Raw genomic sequence first — 19,849 nt, forward strand, 5'->3', positions numbered from 1 at the left:
CTTCATTATGTATGTAATAGTTGTTTTTTTCCAGTGTGACTGGAAATGTATGTTTATTGCAGACTCTGGTTTATGTTAGGGTTGTGCGTCCCCCCCAAAAGGCTTTATTTCTCGTCTTTTAATTTTTGAGGTTGTCCTTGCTCTGTTGCTAAGGTAACGTGAAGAATACTGGAAGCTCTACTGGGCTTTCAGATATCAATTAAATCCAAGGACATCACAACACTGTACGCATGTCGGCACAGATGGCGGTCATATAAATGTGCCGCGCGCGCGCGCGCATGCATTGCATTTATGTGCGTTCCTTCCGGTGCGAACGCGTTTGTGCGAGCGGGCTGCACATGTGGATGAATGCGTGCGTCTTTGTGTGCTCATTCCCAGACGTATTCCACTTAGAAATAAAGCGGGCTTCCTCTCTCACCCCTGCGCTGTCACTCAAAACTCTAATTGGCCTGGAGTCTCTTGAACACGGCTCTTTGAGCATGATTGTACTCTTGTTTTCTTCTGTTCTGTTTTCTCTCCGCCCTTTGGCTCTGCAGGCTGGCTGGCAGGCAGAAAGGCACCGGCTCACCTATTGTACAGGCCCAGGGAACACAGCTATGGGCTAAATCAGTGCAGAATGTAAAACACAGATGGCCATTGACTCACAAATGGGTTCATGGAAAATGAGAGAGTCTCCTGTGTCAAACTCTGCTGAGTCTACCATGGAGCACCAGGCTTTTTGCTTTTCATTCCTCTGGATCATCTGTCAGTCCGGCCATCCTTCACACTCCCAGCCTCCTCTCTTTTTTCTTTTTCCTCCTTTTCTACACTCTACTTTCTCACATGCTTTCAAAACACACACACACACACACACACACACACACACACACACACACACACACACACACACACACACACTCCTCTCTCTCTCTCGCTTCTTTTCTTCTCCATCCTTCACTCTTCTGGCATCCTGGCCTCCCTCTCTCTTTTGTCGCCTCAGGCTTATAGTCGGGGTTAATTAGCATTGAGTTGAGCTGTGTTTAATGGTTAATGTGGTTTCTTCCTGTAATACCACACCCTCCCCTCTCTGCAGTTTCTACACCTATCCTTTGCAGGCTGCCAAGCAATCGTATTAAGAGAGGCGGCCTCGCCTTTCTGCGTACATACCTACCTGCTTTCTTTGGCTGTCTGTCACTTCGCCTACCTACAGGGGATACAGACCATATGCCCAAATCAGCATGTACACATCCCTCAATTTCTCTTTCTCTCAGGGATGAGAGTGGATGAGTGGGAAGGAGCGGTGAAAAGACACCGAAAAGGCAAGAATGAGGTAGCACCATATAATAAGAACCAGGTGAGAGAAGGGCGATGGGAGAGACGAGGGCTACAATATGCGGGGAGAAGAAGTGAGAAAGACAACGCGATAGATCTGACAGGGCCTGCGTGAGATTGAACGTGGGGGAGAGATGAGATGGGATAGAAAGAAGGAGCGAGAAGGCACAAGCCGGGAGAAATGCTGCCAGTACCTGCTGCTCTGCTTTCTTTGGGTGGAGGAAAGAGGGGGCTTCCATTGCTATGCCGCACCACACGGCAGCCAGAGAGCAGGCTGAAGTGGAGGGGAGTGGATGTGAAATTTTAATCACCTCTCTGTGTTTGTAATTTTAGTAGCCCCCTCAATCAAAATCAAATCCATTGCCAGCAACTTCAAGAGCAATCCGCTGGCAGTCTACTGCATAGCCCGCTGTTGAAGTAGTGTGTTTAAATAAGAAGGGTGTCTTGCAGCAAGACTGCAATGCAAAACAGAGAAGTGTATGCATGCACTCGTTCATAGTTCTCTGTCAAAACTGGCTACAACTACAATATTATAGGTTTTGGATACTATTGGCCCTGGATAAGTAAGTGTTGGTCCTCTTGTGCTTTTACAGTATGATATCTGTCTTTCTTATGGTCTAGTTTATTCTTTTTTTAATTTCAGATGCCCATACAGAAAGAATAAAACACTGCAAGACTTCCCAGCATACAGCAAAAGTCAGTCAATAAGAAAACTAACAGGAAAATTGAAGGGGCATACTTTTAATTTCCATCAAAAGTGCACTAATAGTTTAACTCTTCATTGCCATTACACGTAGTACAATGAAAGTGTGGTACTGTCCCACATCGGCGCTTAAAGAAAGCCTAGCAAATCACAATAAATAATAAGATATAAACAGAATAACATATGTTCAATATGTGCAGAGACATTTGGTGGTGTTGATGTTGGCTGGTCTACCGCTTGTGTGGAAATATTCTTATGCTGGTTTGGTGCATTTGCAGCGCTCAGAGCTTGCATGCATTCTTGACATCTGTAATTTTGATGAACGTGCTTATCAGGCGTTAAAGCAAATAATCAAAATAGAAAACTTAAAGTTATCCTCTAAGCTTCCTGTTATAATTCAGGGGCCAAATTTCCGCACATGTAAAGAGACGACATGACAAGGTGTTCATCTTCTAGCCTCTTATTTCGAGTCCATGTTTTTGATCCCTTTGTGTTTCTCATTTTTCCCCTCACAGAATTGATTTGCACAAATTAACACCACCTTTCTCAATTAGTCACCATTTTTTGTGTGTGTGTGTTTAGATACAGATTTTTTTTGTTGTTGAGGAAAAATGATCCATTTAGTGTTTAACTTTAACGCAAGCGATACGTTTCTCTGAGCTGTACAATGTGAACATATGTCGAGAACATATGTTTAATTCATACATAACAGTGTGTGTAATTCAAGCTTAAATATTTTACTTTGTGCTGAGCTCCCAGCTGTAGATTTCATGACTGTCTTTTTAAACATTTTTCTGGAGTTATAGTGTAAAAAAATCACTTATTTGTCATTGATCACTGATGCAGAAGGGAAAATGTCACAAAGCAGCCTGTAAAGATTCAGATACACTAAAATACAGTTAAGAAGTGAAAGTGGCATGATCCCACCAGGTCAAAATAATGGAAAACACTGACACATAACAGTATTTTACCTGCATCTTCTAGATCAAACGATTTGACCAAAAAAAGTAAGCGGTAGTCCATAAACGTCATGATCAGGGTTTATTAATGGTTAGAAATGATGACTGCGTAAAAAGCTTTTAAAATAAGGAGCTCTTATTTTTTTATTATTATGTTTGTATCTTATACAGACAGGATATGTGAAGCTGTCCAAGCCAGTGGCCCTGTGGACCCAACAGGACGTGTGCAAATGGCTGAAGAAACACTGTCCCAATCAGCACCAGATCTACAGTGATTCGTTCAAACAGCACGACATCACAGGTAGTTTTTGGCACCTGTACAGTGGCTTGATTTGAGGAGGTTTCTAGTAGCTTGTTGCTCTTTTAAAACCTGGTTGATTTTTTTTCCATTCACATTCATGATCAATAGGATAAGACGAAATGGATGTATAGATACTGAACTGCTATATCCGCTATATTAACAGTTTAGCCGAACTCATAGTGGCGGCTTTTAACGTAACATTACAAACATGTTTCCATATGATATCAGTAATTAAATAAGCGCACTTCTGAGATACTCACTTCCTGAGAGCTCTGTGCAATCACAGAGGTTAAGCTAACTATAGAATTTAAAGATTTAGCATTTCCTGCCCGGTAAACTCCAATTTTTTATTACCGGCTTGTTTAGAAAAGGTGCGACATGCATGTGTGAAGAGTTTAGATATATTTGCAGCCACCTTTGTCAGATCTTTGCTAACTAATTAAAGAAAGTAAGAAAAAACAAAGCAAATCTGTTTTGCTCCTGAAAAAGTGCTAAAGTGCAAGTAGCATAATATTGATCACTATGCAGCAAATATCACAACGTTAAATCACTGAATATCTCTCTTTGGAGTCAAGCTCATGAAACTGGTACATTTATCACATCTGCTCTTGACAAAACCAGATCTCATTCATAACATCCCAGGTGCTCTCTGCACCCACTGTCTGCCACCTGCCACCCGGCCTACATCCCTCGCTTCCCACTTTCAGCGTTCCCGCCGAAAACAGCCGGCCACGTCAATCATCTTCCTAACGAGGCTACTCAAGGTCACTCTGACCTAACGACACTCCAGCCCGCGTGGCAACAGACGAGCGCTAATTGCCGCGCTCTCTACCTCTCAGAGCACGAACGATCGCATTAATATGTTTATTTGTTGCTGTCGAGGACCTCCTCGACTCAGTGACTGGCTGGCAGGATAAATCACTTGGTGGTCATGATGAGTGGTGTAATGACTCACGCTCCCGTTTCACCCGTTGATGCATTTGTTCTGTTATACGTCTGCACAGAGGATTTTGAGATTTAGCATCTTCTGTTTAATGGCCTGAAAATATGAATCTCGCCGCTTTGCAGCTCAAGTTGCAGATATATCTCATCACCAGCATAGAGGTCTGAGAGATCCAGCAGTTCATTGCACGCTTGCTGAACCACTGCTGCGTTTTTTGTTGTTTTTTTTTTAAATCCATTGCAAGCGAAGGCATTTCAGCAGATTTCATTTTGTTTTCTTTTCACTCAAGGTAAAAGCTAAAAGTGATGTATTGACGAGTCACTTGTGAAACATTAGCTTCTGGTTTCTGTGGACTGATTCGGAGCTCGTGTGCTAAATAAAATATTTGCCGATTCAGATGACTTACAAGGCAAATATAAAAGGACGATTTAAAGGGCCTGCCTCTGAAAACACTCTTAATCATGCAGTTAGAGCGCTTATCCATCCACTCATTTGAAATTTCTCATGAGGTCCATATCTGAATACGGAAAAATTAATCTAACTTTAAGATTAAACACCTCTGTGTGCCTAACATTTCTAGTGCATCCAGTTAGTCTGTAAATTAATTACACTTTTAGTCTCCCAGTTAATAAAACCCTGGAACCTAGCTTCCTAATAGTGTATTAACTTAATGACCTGTGATTGTTATTAAGGTGTAATAATGTTTGCGGGCTCTAACAGGTGTGGAAAGGGTTAACCAAATGAAAACTCATGCGCATATTGTACACACACGCACGCACACACATACACATTCACACTGGCACAATTAGGAGATAATGACATGCGCAAAACCTGCAAGTAATTCAGTTTGTCTTCACATTGAGCATTAATTAACAGAGCCCAATTAAAACAGGCCAAGCCACACCAATTGGGCTCACGAGGCAATTTGCATCCCAATCAATCTTTGAAATATTATGCAGATATTTTTCTGTTCCTACACTCTATTAGAATAAACAAGGGGGAAACAAATGATGGAATATTGTTGTGGAAAACAATCATGCGTAGACAAACAAACAGTGAGTATGAATACATTTATAAGAGCATGCAGGCGTGCGTCTGAGAATATCTATTTGTTCAGTGTGCTTGTCAGCCATGAGCTGTGACCCTTGAAAATCAGAACCATGCGTGCATGTGTGTGTGTTTGTGTGTGTGTGTGCGTGCACGTGTGTATGCATGAATAGATTTTTGGCTTTTTAGCATCGGCGTCTCCAGACCGTAGCAATTCTTGACTGTATTTTCTGACAGAAAAGTCAGCCCTCTTTTTGGCTGCCAGCGGTACTCAATCTCACTTGTCTTGGCAACGTAGTCGTCCCTTCATAAAGTAGCAAATCAATAAACGGTCTCTATTTCAGATCATAATTCAAACAGGCATTTGTGTCCTCCCGCTCCTGACATAAAACAGCGGCGAGGGAAATGCATTTTACTGCGGATCAGGACTGGTGCAACATTTTAACGTTGAGCGACTTCAGTATGCAGCAGCTGGCTTCCTTCTAGGCTCCTCTAACCTCTGCCAAAGAAATCGATGTTTCCTATCCTCCCTCCAGCCTCTGCTGCCAAGAAACCCTTTCCCTTCCTCAATCTTCACCTCCCACCCCCAACAGAGACGGCAGCGAATTTGACTTTAACACCCAGCTGCCATTAAAAATGCATTAAAGCATATTAAGGCATAATTAGATATTAGTCCCTAATCCGTTGTAATTACAAAGACAAAGCTCTTTTGGTTGAGAGAATAGCTTGGCATGGTAAATTAGTTAAACACACCGTTTCCGATACTTTAGATGTAATCGGCATAAAAGGTGCAATGACATAGGTAATCAGAAGCAAAGAGGATGAAGGAGGAAAAATGGTCGAGTCGCTATTAACTTATATTTTCTGTCAGAGGAGACCATTACATCACAGTGTGGAAATTCAGAGCGTCTCTAAGGGCGTACAGTGACTGAATTAGAAGCAGCTGTGGAGGCTGGCTGCAGGGGCTGGTTTTAGAAAACTGTCGAAGATGGGGGTCCAGATTTGAGTGCAGTGGGTTTGTTTTTTGTTTTTTTTAGGATGAACCACATTTATACAACAGTTTTCAAGTTGGGATTGGATGAGATGGTAAAAATTTCCAACCGGTCGCTGTCACACTAGCATATGCCAGGGTATTTGTGGTGGTGCTTGTGTGCCTCAGGGTTACTCACAGGGTGTGTTTTTTTTTTTTTTAAAGTTACCATCTGTTTATATTTATAGTTTCATACTTTTAAAAAATGTGAATGTGTCTTGCGGTGAAAAGCACTTTGAATCGTCATCAGGACAAAAAAACCACACTATATAAATGTAACTCATAACCTAAAGAGCATTTGTTTCATGAATGCATGATTTCTACAGACTGCTTCCAGGTAATAGATGAGAATGCAAACAGCAAATGAGTCAAAGGGACTAACATGGCTCCAAATCAAGTGGCGAGCCACATAAAAGATCCATCGGTGGTTGTTGTTTGAGTGATTGAGTTGTGCAGTGAGCTGATGAGCTCTTAGGGGGACAATCTGATCCACAGGCAGAAGTGGTTGGTTAATGAAACCATTAGCAAGGCGATTACATGTCAGTGTGTTACATGTAATTAATTACTGTCCTGCCAATTGCGTGTTTAGAAAATGGCGTTCTTAATTTTCTTCATATAGAGAATTAAAAATTAATAGTGATATAATAATAAACTGAAAAGAGATATCCGTTTATTGATGAAAAGAGGGAAAAAAATAATGTCTCGGCCCAAAAGAGAAGCGCAGATATCCAAGTGATTGCAGCTCGTGTACCAGTGAGGCTTTTGTAACGATTTTGAGAAAATGGGACATTTATTCAAAGGCAACTTATCTCATTGCCACTATGTGTTCATATGATTACAGTCTCAAGCACAGTAATCGTGTCACACTGTTCTGCTTATGTCTCCCAAGTATTTTACTAGTGTTATTCAGCAATGAAAGCAAAGCCTGAAAGCAGGCAGTGCCTTAGAGAAGCCTGAAGGCATGTGCATGCTTTTTTTCATTTTTTTAAAATGTTCTTATTTTATTTCAATTTTTTCTTCAATTTCAATTTTTTTTTTTTGAATGACATGCATTAATTATATACACAAATTAGGAACCCTGGTTCCAAATTGCTTCCACTGCTTTAGCCTACCTATGAGTTATAATGAGGAGTAGGCAACGTGATTAGAATTCATATCAATTTACTTCTCTTGAATAATGTTAATTTGGGTTTATAGGGGTGTATACTGAGCTCTCTCCTGTCCTCACTCTACACCTACGACTGCACGGCCACTAACATCTACAATTTCATTGTGAAGTTTGCGGATGACACAACAATGGTGGGTGACAGTTTACAAGGAGGATGTCAGTGCCTTTAAACTCCAGTGCTAAGACTACAACTCACCCTCAATGTTACAAAACCAGAAGAGATGATAGTGGACTTCTGGAGGTGTAGAAGAGCACATCACCATCACCATCAAGAGTGAACAGCTTCCGTTTCCTAGCTGTACATCTGGCGGAGGATCTGACATAGTCAGTTCACACGAACAACATACCCCTTCATAGACAGCACAGTTTGATGGGAGTGACAAACCGCGCTACCCATGACACTGTGGTACCCGTGAAACCATGCTGCCCATGAAACCGCGCTGCCCGTGAAACCGCGCTACCCGGTAAACCGCGCTACCTGGTAAACCGCGCTACCCGGTAAACCGCCCTACCTGGTAAACCGCGCTGCCCGTGAAACCGCAGTGGTGGGTCTTATCACCAAAGTTGACCGGTGTGGCGTCTCATGTGACGTCATGCAGCCTTTGTAGACGGCAGCGTGGTGTTACGTCAGGGGTGTATACTGAACTCTCATGTACTCACGCTACACCTACAACTGCACGGCCACTAGTATCTACAATTTCATTGTGAAGTTTGCTGATGACACAACAGTGGTGGGTGACGGTTACAAGGACGATCTCAGTGCCTTTAAACTTTATTGCTAAGAGAACCATCTTACCATCTTATCCTCAATGTCTTAAGAAATAGTCCTCCAGGCTATCTGAAGCCATTCAGGAAGAAGAGGCTGAGGTATGCCAGAGAAAAAGAACCGAACCCAAAATCAGTGGCAATGTGTCTGATGGTGTGATGAATCCAAATATCTGGTTCAAGTTGTTATCAGTAAAGAAGACGTCAGGAGCAAGGTAAAAAGTGTCTACAGTTATCTGTTTAGGTTCTGTCTTGATTTGGGCTGTATTTCAGCCCCAATATATATATTTCACGCTTATTGTCTGTGTGTATATGTGAAGATGTTTGTCGCTTAGCTATGATTTCAATGAGGATGGGGTCTCTCATAGGTAGTTCAGCAGACCAACTAACCAATCACATCTTTCTACCGTCCTCCATCTTTATGGCTTCACTAGAAAAACCTTGAATAGTTTACAAGTTTTCCCTCCCAAGTAACACCTGCCCCATATATAATATCTCATTCACAAAGTGGTGTATGGAGAGCAATGTGCAATACTTGTGAATGGCTTGTTTTTGTGTAGGGTAAAATATGGGCTGTTATCATAATGGCCACTTAAGTGGATGGTGGCTTTTTTACATGTCAGCCTGAATTGCTGTGATCTATTCAGCAGGACCAAGCTCTCTGCAATAAATATTTTTGTGTAAGACATCTGATTCTCCTAAATGTTTCCTGCATCAGTAAAACTAGTCTCACAAGGTTTCCTCAATGCCATGCACATAGGACTGTATATGTGTTTACATATTTTGCTTGCCACATTTTTAATCCCTACTATTTAGAAACTACGAATTCACAGTGCGTTTTAAGTGCAGCATGCCCATGCGCCACATAGAAATAAATGCAATATAGAAACATTAAAGGCCCAGAAAATCTACAGTATTCCACCAAAAAAGTAAATATTACCCAAATATAATTCTAGAATAATATTGTTCTTCTTCCTACTACAGCAATAGACAACTTGATAGTGTAGGTGAATTCAAGGTTGGTATGACAGATTCAAAGCAGGTTTCACCTGGGTCATCACAACCTCTCTGGCTCACAACAAGTGTATCCAGCAATCTACTTCATCTCGCAGAACCGTAGTTATCTAAAATGACAAGCGATTGTCCTTCCATAATGACCATCGAAAGATGGCTAGTTATTGCCACGGCAAACTTCAAGTCATCTCAGTAATTTAGATGGATTCCACAGTGTTAGAGTCCAAGTGAGCTGTCTGCATGTTGTTAGCTGTGGCTACCCAACAGAGTTGCAGTATAATGATCGGCAAACTTAGAATACATCAGTAATGGTGAAATCAGCATGAGGCTACTACTGATGTGACAAGTGGAGGATTGAGGCGGCTTATTATCTGTCTGGGTGCATGTAATTGTGTGTGTCTCTCCATCTCTGGTGGGACTGTCTTCATTACTTAGACTGAACCTTGTTCTATCTAGGATTATAACTGGGCTTTTCTCCTACACTCTGCATTAGCATTAGCATTGGATCACAGGTGCTCAGTAGCTCTAGTAGCCCTTTAGCTCCAGGGCTACAGGCAGCTGCGTGACTGAGACAATCAGTTGCCATTGACTTTAAGGACTTCAAGCTGCGCCACATCACAGTGAATACTAGTGAAGGATATGCCCAGTGCTGCCACAGTTTTGTCACTGCACGCTAGTTGAATCCAATTCTGTTATCTTGGTTTTATTCTTGAGGGGGATCCTATCACATATGGCAGCAAGAAGTGTACTGGATATCCAGCGCTCAACACTTGCATGGCTTGTTATTCTGCGCTCGACAGAGTGTCGTGCGGGTTTGGAGTGCAGTTTTCCAGATGCAGCTCGGTGACATTCATCCCCAGAGGACACCCATATGGGCACAGCTGAGAAGGAGATTTGAGATGAGTGACTGGTATGGAAGACTTACCTGAGGAAAAGTCTTAGAATACATTCCTGCTCCGTATCGAAAGCTTTGAGCACAGCTGCCAAAAATTGTCAGGGCTGAAAAGTGCCATTTTGGAAATTGGAGGCAGAGGACTGTTAATTTGCTGCCTTTGTACTCCTGTCCTTACACATGACTGCCTCACACACAGCCATAATTAGTATGGCGTTTTAGCTCCACCTGCAAAATGAAGTGGGCTCCTGCAGGATCAGTGTCTGGGTGTGAGTGCTTTGTCTGCGTATGTGTTTGTGTTTGTGCGTGCGTGTGTACAGATGCACTTTAAGCTCCCATTCATCACTGACTATGCCACGCTATAGCTGCAGATTAATCTGCAGCCCAACACTGCTGCTCACCCACCACTCATTAATCTAATTCCCAGGGACAATGTGTTTGTGTGTACATCGGTGTGTTTCTAGGAAGTATGTGTGCACAACATGTGTACCCATATTCGGTTTGTGTGTTAAAATACACAGAGTATAATGAAAATAGAGCACCTCATCTCCCTGCTGTTCAACACTTGAAATTCAGACATTTGTGTTGCAGGTAGAACATGTGCAGCAGCACATATACACCCTTTCCTTTTAACATCCCACAGACACAACTGGTAGACGCATTTTCAAATTGCGTGTAAAAACACTAGAGTAGAACAAACTCTGCCTCTGTTTCTGTGGAAAATAGTTCAGTGACAAGGGTATCATCTCAATGCTCTCAACATTCAATTCACTACATGGTTGACCTGAATGAGTTGGGTGGTTGTTTATATTTGTATTTATTTTTTTGGATGGTGGTGGGTTGGGTCTCTCCTTATAGGCCTCAGGCGACTAGTTTAATGGCTTAGTTACACCAAAGTAAAAATAATATGGCAACCTCCAGTTGCCCGGTGATTTACAGCAACCAGCTCATTGCCCACAGGTTGCCCGATGGGAGACAGCCTGTCTCCAAATAAATGCAGTCTGTCTCACACTCACTGCATTCACTCCCAGACAGATGAGGCAAATTTCTAATTGCAGACAGCTGATTGCCAACACTTTGCAATCGTTGCCGGTATCAATTGGTTGTTTTTTTTTTTGTTATATTCCTATATAAAAGCAAAGTTGCCAAGGGCCTTTGTCCTTTTTCAGTTAAATCGCCCTCCTGCTGCGACTTAACTGCTATTTGTGGAGCAGCTTCTGAATTTCTGTTTCAGATCTATGACTTTCTTATTGGACACTTAAAGTAGATTACTGTATTTTCCTCACTATAAGGCGCAATTAAAATCCTTTAATTTTCTCAAAAATGGACAGTGTGCCTTATAATCCGGTGCACCTTATGTATGAATTCTAGTTGTGATTATTGACCTCTAACTGATTTTATGTGGTACACGGCGCTGAAAAATCTGTCAAAAATGTTTTGGTACGACTTTGGTAAGCTACAAAGTCAGGTCCCAAAGTCAAACAAACACTGCAGCATCACTGAGAGTTTAAAACTGTCTAAATTCTTTCATCTTTAATAAACTGATCAGCGTTGCTGCTTTACCAGGTGTAACAATTAATTTTAACATCCAGGCATCCATGAAAACAGAATTTATTAACTTTAATGGAGTTAGAAGTTAGCAGGCGTTAGCTCGCTAGTTTCCACCTAAACATGATATAGCATGTTCTGACTGAGAGATTTCTGAAAAAATTAAAACGTACAGCTCTGCTATCACTTCCAACATAAATGACGACAGAAAACTAAACAGCAGTGACTTTTGTAGGGTTACTGAAGTTGGACTAGCTGGTATATAATGATGTGCTACGTTACAGCGACACAGCTATGTTAGCATAACAAACAGTGAAGCTGGAGGATGAATGCTAACTTTTTTCCACTCAATAAAAGTTAACATGAGGGTTCCCGATGGTTAGGGATCAGTGTTGCCAACTTAGCGACTTTGCCGCTATATTTATCAAGTTTTCAGACCCCCTTAGTGACTTTTTTTCTATAAAGCGACTAGCGACAAATCTGGCGACTTTTTCTGGTGTTATTGGAGACTTATTTATGACGACTTTTTGACGTCATAAATAAGTCTCTTCTTTATGTCTATTCCACGATGTTATTTCTCTCTCGTAGGTTACAATTACATTAGCATGACCAATTATGCAAATTAGGCAATGACGTCATTTAGCGACTTTTAGGACAGCCAATAGCAATTTTCCTTACTGAGGAGTTGGCAACACTGTTAGGGATAAATGCGATCGCATGGCAGGATGCTGTAAACGGACCAAATTTCAGTCAGGAGAACAACTTAGATAATCCATCAACAATACGAGGTTAGTCATTAATATACTGCAACAACACGGGAATAGAGCAGCTGTGATAGAATTCAACATTAATGAATCAATGGTACGGAAGTGGAGGAAGAAAGAAGAATGAGTTGAGTAAAGTTTGACTTGATTTGTTTCACTTAATGCGCCTTATAACACGGTGCAGCTTATGGTCCGAAAAATACGGTAAATGTCCAACACTCATAGTTGAAACAGGGGTGTGTGTGATGTCCCCGGTTTTGTCCAGATGGGTGGTTCATGTGTCCACTTTATTGCCACAGCCTACAAATGAATTAACTGGATAAACACCAACGGCGTGTCTGCAACAATGACTTGCCACAATTCATCAGTTTTTGCTGCTTGATTAATGAGGACAGGAAAATAGACTAGAGCTTTAACACCTCAATGGCCAAAATTGGAAAGTCGAAGGGTTGTCATCTTTGCCTAAATTTCATAAATAAAAACTCTGAAGTAGCATTTAAATGGAATGAGCGAGAAAGGGGAATGAATGGAAAAGAATGATAGTGAAAAAAAGAAAGAGGGTAAACCCTTTTGGTTTTCAGAGATGGATGAAATTTCTTGTCTAATCAATATTCTGAAAGAGAACGAGCTGTGGCGACTGGATCACAGCCAGCATTTTTCTTTCTTGCCTACAGTAACAGGACAGTCATTATGCACATGTTGAGAACTAGATTCATGACCAAACGTTCCGCTTTTAGGTCGGGAAAGGATGACAGTGTCACAGTGTGAGTGTGTAAACTATATGTTTTAAGTAAATGATGACTTAATGGTTTTCTGTCATGTTGTCTTTTTGCCAAGATCTTTATGTGTTGGCCTGTTAAATGAACTAAGGCCATGCTATATCATAGTGCTATAACTGTCTTGGCCAAGCAGCAGAACACCAGGCCGACATAATATTTCGTTCGCACCACTGTCCACACAGCCCAGGCCCTTTCTCATTTTTCTTCTCACCTCTGCATTTCTGGGGCCTTTTACTGCTGATTCACTGTTTTTCTTTCGCTTCCTTACGTTCAGCCTTTCTTAAATCTTCTCCTCCCCTTACCTCATTTATTTCCTCTTGACCAATTTCCTCTGCTGTCCACCTCCTCCTTCTCCTCCTCTTCCTCTCCTCACGACCACGCTACAGTGCACAGTGTATTAATTGTGGTATGAAAAACTCCCAGCTGAGTCTTGGTGGGATTGTCAAAGCAAATGGCTCAGAACTGCAGGAAAGCAGAGTGAAAGCCTGGATGCCTTACAGAAGCTGTTCCACCCCGCTAATGCTGCCTCACTGACCGGAAGAAGCGGCGCGTTGGCATTCACCGCTGAGAACTGGCAGCTTGTTCATGATAATTGCAGAGCTTGTCATGTTGCAGGCATTCACAATATTCCACTAGACTTGTGAGATTATAAAAAGCTCGACTTTTACTCAAATTGCAACTGTGCAGCTTATGGTTGAATTTACACTTTAAGTTTCTAGAAGGAGGGGAGTTCAATCCTGCACCTTTTCCATTTAACAAGATGTTCAGACTGGAAGTGATTTACAGCAAAGTTGAAAGCTAAAGACACAGAGCAATTTCAGGCGACTACGGGTGAATTAACCAAATGGGGGGTCCAGAGATAAACTCAAGGTGGGAGACTGAAGTGACTGCAGATGATGGGACAGCATGCCTCTGATTGACATGTGACTTGAAATACAGGGTGGTAATAAAATGGGAATGTTTGGTGATATTAAAGTCCTGTTTGTGGTACATTAGTACATGTGAGGGGGCAAACTCCTCAAGATGGGTGGTGACCATGGTGGCCATTTAGAAGTCGGCCATCTTGGATACAACTTTTGTTTTTTCAATAGAATGAGGGCCATGTGACACATCAAACTTATTGGTAATGTCACAAGAAAAACAATGGTGTGCTCGTAGGGTGTCTTGCATTGAAATCTGCTGCAATGACCCGGTTACTGCGTTCACCAGATATCAACACAATTTCAATCCGCTCCTCACGTGTTAACCTCTTTGACATGTCAATGGCTGTGAACACAGAGAAACTTGTAAATAACTCATGAAAGAATAAAATTACATTGAAACCAAGCACACCATTGTTTTTCCTGTGACATTACCAATAAGTTTGATGTGTCACATGGCCCTCTTCCTATTGGGAAAAAAACAAAAGTTGTATCCAAGATGGCCGACTTCTAAATGGCCACCATGGTCACCACCCATCTTGAGGAGTTTGCCCCCTCACATGTACTAATGTACCACAAACAGGACTTTAATATCACCAACCATTCCCATGTTATTACGGTGTATCCATATAAATGGCCCACCCTGTACATTAGAGAGTTACCTAGGCAACCAAAGCAACAGGCATATGCAAGTGACAGGCTATCGGCTTCAAAGTGACACACTACAAATCGCTATATTCAAAAGTTTTAAAGTAGAATCAATTTAGGAGTTCTGAGTTCTACAAAGAACAATGGGGGGAAATATCTGCATACAATACAGTGCATGTTGTTGTCATGTCTCATGATAAAAATCTGTTAAAATTACAATCGAATAATAATTTTAAAAAATCTGGGAGTAAAGATAAATAAGGGTTGAAGCTGTCCTTAGGATAAGCAAACAGGGAAAGTCTGGGTGGAAGAGATCAAAACCAATTATCACGTAACTGTTCAGCTTATATGTTGGACTGGCTTCAGCGGGTGAATCATTCATCCGCGATGGTGATTGTAGAGAAAGAAGAGGAAAAAGACATTTAAAAACATCATGCCAAGGTCCACTTACTATGCCATATGAGTCACAAGCCATCTACAAACAAAGTAATGTCAGGGTCCAATGAGAGCAGTTTCAGCACACAATAATGGCAACAGAGGAAAAGACTGTAAGCCTGCCCTTCAGATTGTACACTAAGAGCCTCAGCTGGCACACAAACAGGTGAAAGCAAGGGAATGTTACAAAGTAAGAACATATGGTTGAATGAAAGTTCTTCCTTAAACTTATTGACCTGAAATAAGATATATGAGGTTTAGCTTACCTTGATTCTTTTAAGTATCCTAATCTTCTGTCTGTGGTGATCACACAGTGTGTGGGCAAATAAATAATGACGGGTGGGTACTAGAGTTGCGGAGAACGTAGTTATTATACTATTTTTCTTTATTCGTTTTTATTTTTGTTGTTTGTTTGTTTGTTTTGACTTTTTGTTTTTAATTAATTTTTTTTCCAGAGTGTTTCCAGTTTTTATTGTTTGAAAAATGTTTCATTGTAGTTTAGTTTTTATTAGTTTCACTGCTAGTTTCAGTCTTTTTAAGTATTGCCAGTATTGCTTTAGGAAACTATTAGTGTCGGTATTACAGTAAGTAACACAAGTGAGTTTTTAAAGCAGTCTTGTAGATATCCTGAGTCTCAATAAAGATGCCCATCAAAGCTTCAATAGGGAGGTTGTGATAACAAATTTTAGTAAAGTAATAAATACTAAAGCAAAGGGGGGTTTCTCTATAGCAGGGGTGTCAAACTCCAGTCCTCAAGAGCCGGTGTCCTGAAACTTTAAAGCTGAGGTGGCATTCAGCAATTTGATTCATGTTGCAATGAAGCGAAGCGAATCAACATGGTCCAATAAAAGTACATTTTTCCAAACACTTGCATTTACTTCCATTTATTTACATTTACTTCAGTAGGCTTAGGGGTTGCCACCTCAGCATGCAGTCTATAGAGTCTTGCTAATGGCCTACTAATCTTATTCATGTGTGTTGCAGCAGGGACACATTTAAAAGTTGACTGGAGTTTGACACAAGTGCTCTATAGTTTTATTTTAATTTTCCAAATTCCTAATATCAAGATGATAATAATAACATATCAAGATTCTAAGCATGCATTATTATCCAGTGCATGTAAAGTGTTTTCTTTGTTGTTTCTGCTGTTGTTTAAGGTAGACTTTACAGAAGCACAGAAAAAGCAAACCTCTGTTGCCATGCCAATCTATCTTGAGTTACAAGATCAGGTGCCAAGTGATGGCTGGTTAATATTTATAGACTCATAACAGCATGCTTTATGTGCGCATCCTTTTTTTTTTTTCTTCATTCTGTCAGTTTGTACGTCTCACTTTTCTTTCCCGACTTTCCACTCTCAGCCTCCGATTCCACTCTCTTTTTTCGCATCAGTAATCTTCGTCTTTCCATCTTCCCATTTAATATGCTCCTCTTACTTCTGAGTCTTTATGACTCTACTTAGTTCCCCAGTGTTTTTGTAATGTCTACAGTCTTTCAATGTGACTCTAAGTTGAGGTGCCTTAACTATGTTAGGCATTTTACCCCCATCTGGCCGTAGGGCAGAGTCAAGAGCTTCTTTTGTTAAGGCAGAAGAAAATTGGCCTAACACAGTCAACATTTTACCGATAACACTTAAGAGTACTTAGCTTTCCAAGCAAACTCCCTTTTGTGCTGTGGTAGCAAAGAGGTAGCATGGGGCTCGGCATGCCCAAACAATCTACAACAGATAGTCCAAGAAAGTCAAGAGACATGAAATTGTAAAGTCTGCCTTTTTTTTGCTGGCAGGCTGGATTTGAATAAAAGCAAACATTTTTATATTAAATCTTTATTATTGAGCCTTTGCATTTGATTGTTGTTGATCAAACCACAAATAGCCGTGGAACAGAGGAAACAAGAACAAAAAGAAGATGGGGACGAATATATGAATCCAGCATCCATGAGGCTTTCAGGACGCTTTCAGGACCGAGCTACTCTCTTGGCAGTCAAACCAATCAGATTTTCTTGTCCAGACAGCCATCAGGGCGAAAGAGGAAAGGGAGCTGCTGGGGACGAACTTTAATGCCTAGTAATTGCTCTGCATTATTATCCTATCTGCTTACCATCCCACATGTTACAAAGGCACTCATAACAAGCGTTAATAATTACACCATATTCTGCATGGCTTTTTATCAGCAGCCTAAATCCCCTTCATACAAACTGATTGCATGATTAAATTATGAATTTTTATACAAGGATTTGCAATTAAGGAAAGAGCTGTGAGGGATCCTTGCTCAAGGGATACACAGTACTGATATTTATGCAGAGACGAATCTGCTTTGCAGGGAGTTGCACTGGGCTTAATTGGAAATTTCAGGCTAAGTGACGGTCACATAAAAAAGAACGAGTCGTAAAACTGTTTCTCTTTATGCTTTTATAAAGGAAAATTTCGTCCATGAACAGCTTTAGGAATTTGCACTTGAATGCCGTTGACACTCTGCTCTTCCACGGGCACGAATACGTTATCGGTAGCCCTTTTTGGAGTGTCTCCAGCTGTGCATGTTAAATTTCACCCTGGCATCTGATCTTTAACCTTCAGGTTCATTTTGCGTGTTTTGTTCAGGGCGGGCTCTGATGAGATTGACGGACAGAAAGCTGGAACGAATGGGCATCATGCAGGAAGCGCAGAGGCAGCACATCCTGCAACAGGTCCTGCAGCTTCGTGTCCGGGAGGAAGTCCGGACTCTTCAACTTCTCACACAAGGTAACTTTTAGGCAGAACATGTTCTTCTTCATCTGCCTGTATTTCATTCCATCCCTAGCATCCTCTCAAACATCAACCCTCTGCATATCCTCCTTCACTACATCCATGAATCTTTCAACCCAACCCGTCCCCTTTATCCAGGCTTGGTTCTGGCACTAGGATTTCACTGGCCTCCCTGTGGCTGGGTCTTCTAAGCAGAACCCTTTGCACACAGTGTATGTATGTATGTTGTGGACCATAATGCTGTCAATCTTCATCAGCATCTAGGTTTTAAGTGCACATATTTTATCTGCCTGTCAGCAATGTAAAATTCTTCTCAATAAACCCAGCATGTCACATTTTGATAAATATTCAAATCATTTAATGTGCAGCATTTATGCACATGCCATCTGTAGTCATGGCAATCACTGCATGTTTTAAAGCCTGCAGGAAGTGGTGAATCATAAATGATTATGCAACTGAGAGAGTCATGCACAAATTGTTTCTTTTGGTATCTTTTGGTGTACTGTGATCACAGGCAGCTCAGAGTGGTAAACATGATGACTTGTTGATGTTAAAGGCGTAGTTTAGAGCTATCCTGCTCCACATTTACCTGGTGGAGCATGATAAGTGTATATATCTCTTTAAGGCCAGATGCAACATCAGCGTGTAAAACCCTTTAAGACGGTGCGATTTTCGCAAGCTTCTCTGGAACGTTATATATGCTTTGCATCTTTAAAAATATATTAACTACGCTTACAGCATGTACGGCTCTAAAGAGAGATGCGCACAGATGTCGCTGCCTTTTAAGATTTACGACTTTACCTGCCTACACAGGTCAGGCTGTGATAACTTATATGGTTACACTGTAAGGTTGTTTGACAAAACATTTCAGAATAGCTATAAAGAGTCTACCTGTATGCCAGACATTCATCTCAGCAATATGTGTGGGTGCTGCTACACTCCAACGCAAGCACAGGCATAGGATCAATGCTCGTGTGCTGACAGAAGAACAAAATACCTTCAGTTTTGCAAGCAATATGTTGAGTTTATTAACACTAAAGGAAAAGGAATGATTTTAATTGTAAGTGGACAGTTTATCTGCATACTGTAGAGCTGTCTGAATTCAGAATATGTTCTTAAGAAGTAACATTGAACTTCGACTGTTTTAACTACTAAACATATTGCTTTCTCTAATAACTTTGACAGCCAAGGTTTAACTGTTTTTGTCTTACTTTACCTGCGTTAGCTTACTCTCAATGCATGTAGCAGTAAATGGACTGTTAACAAACACACTTTAGAAATATGCAGTATAGGAGCAATACAGCGGGTATAAAAATGACGACTCCACATTTAGGTCATGCCAAAGCAGCTCAGAGGGATTTAAGTTTAGATTTTGTTTTGGCTACTCCAAAAGTTTCATTTTGTTTTTTGTGTTTTGTTCTTTTTGGAGCCATTCAGAGGTGGACTTCCTGACCTGTTTCAGATCATTGTTCCGCTGCATAATAATGAGTGTGCTTGAGCTTTAGGGCACAAACTGATGGCCGGATGTTCTCCTTCAGGATTTTCTCGCAGAAAGCAGATTTCATGGTTCCATCAATTATAGCTAGTCATTCAGGTCCAGAAGCAGAAAACAGTGTCAGACTATCACACTAGCACCACTGTATTTGACGGTTGCTATAATGTTCATTATATGAACTGCTGTATTAGTTTTACACCAGATGCAACAGCACACAAAAAGTCCATCTTTTGTCCCGTCAGTCCACAGAATATTTTCCCAAAAGTCTTGGGAATCATCAGGATGCTTTTTTGGCAAATGGGAGACAAGCTTTTGTGTTCTTATTAGTCAGTGTTTTCTCCTTGGATCTCTCATGTGGATGCCATTTTTGCCCATTGTCTATCTTAT

At 41.1% G+C, this 19,849-nt stretch overlaps 1 protein-coding gene across 2 annotated transcripts in view; it reads left to right on the plus strand.

Annotated features, from left to right (window-relative positions):
- samd12 (sterile alpha motif domain containing 12) overlaps nucleotides 1–19,849 on the plus strand; it is a 126,425-nt gene that overhangs the window by 35,191 nt on the left and 71,385 nt on the right. For both annotated transcript variants that reach the window (XM_006794469.2, XM_035909355.2), the window contains exons 3-4: nucleotides 3,145–3,274; nucleotides 17,824–17,964. In XM_006794469.2, the coding sequence (XP_006794532.2) occupies nucleotides 3,145–3,274; nucleotides 17,824–17,964 (271 nt within the window). The remainder of the gene's footprint in view (nucleotides 1–3,144; nucleotides 3,275–17,823; nucleotides 17,965–19,849) is intronic.

This window comes from Neolamprologus brichardi, chromosome 22, assembly GCF_056152115.1.
Source record: "Neolamprologus brichardi isolate AB-2024 chromosome 22, ASM5615211v1, whole genome shotgun sequence".
NCBI lineage: Eukaryota > Metazoa > Chordata > Actinopteri > Cichliformes > Cichlidae > Neolamprologus > Neolamprologus brichardi.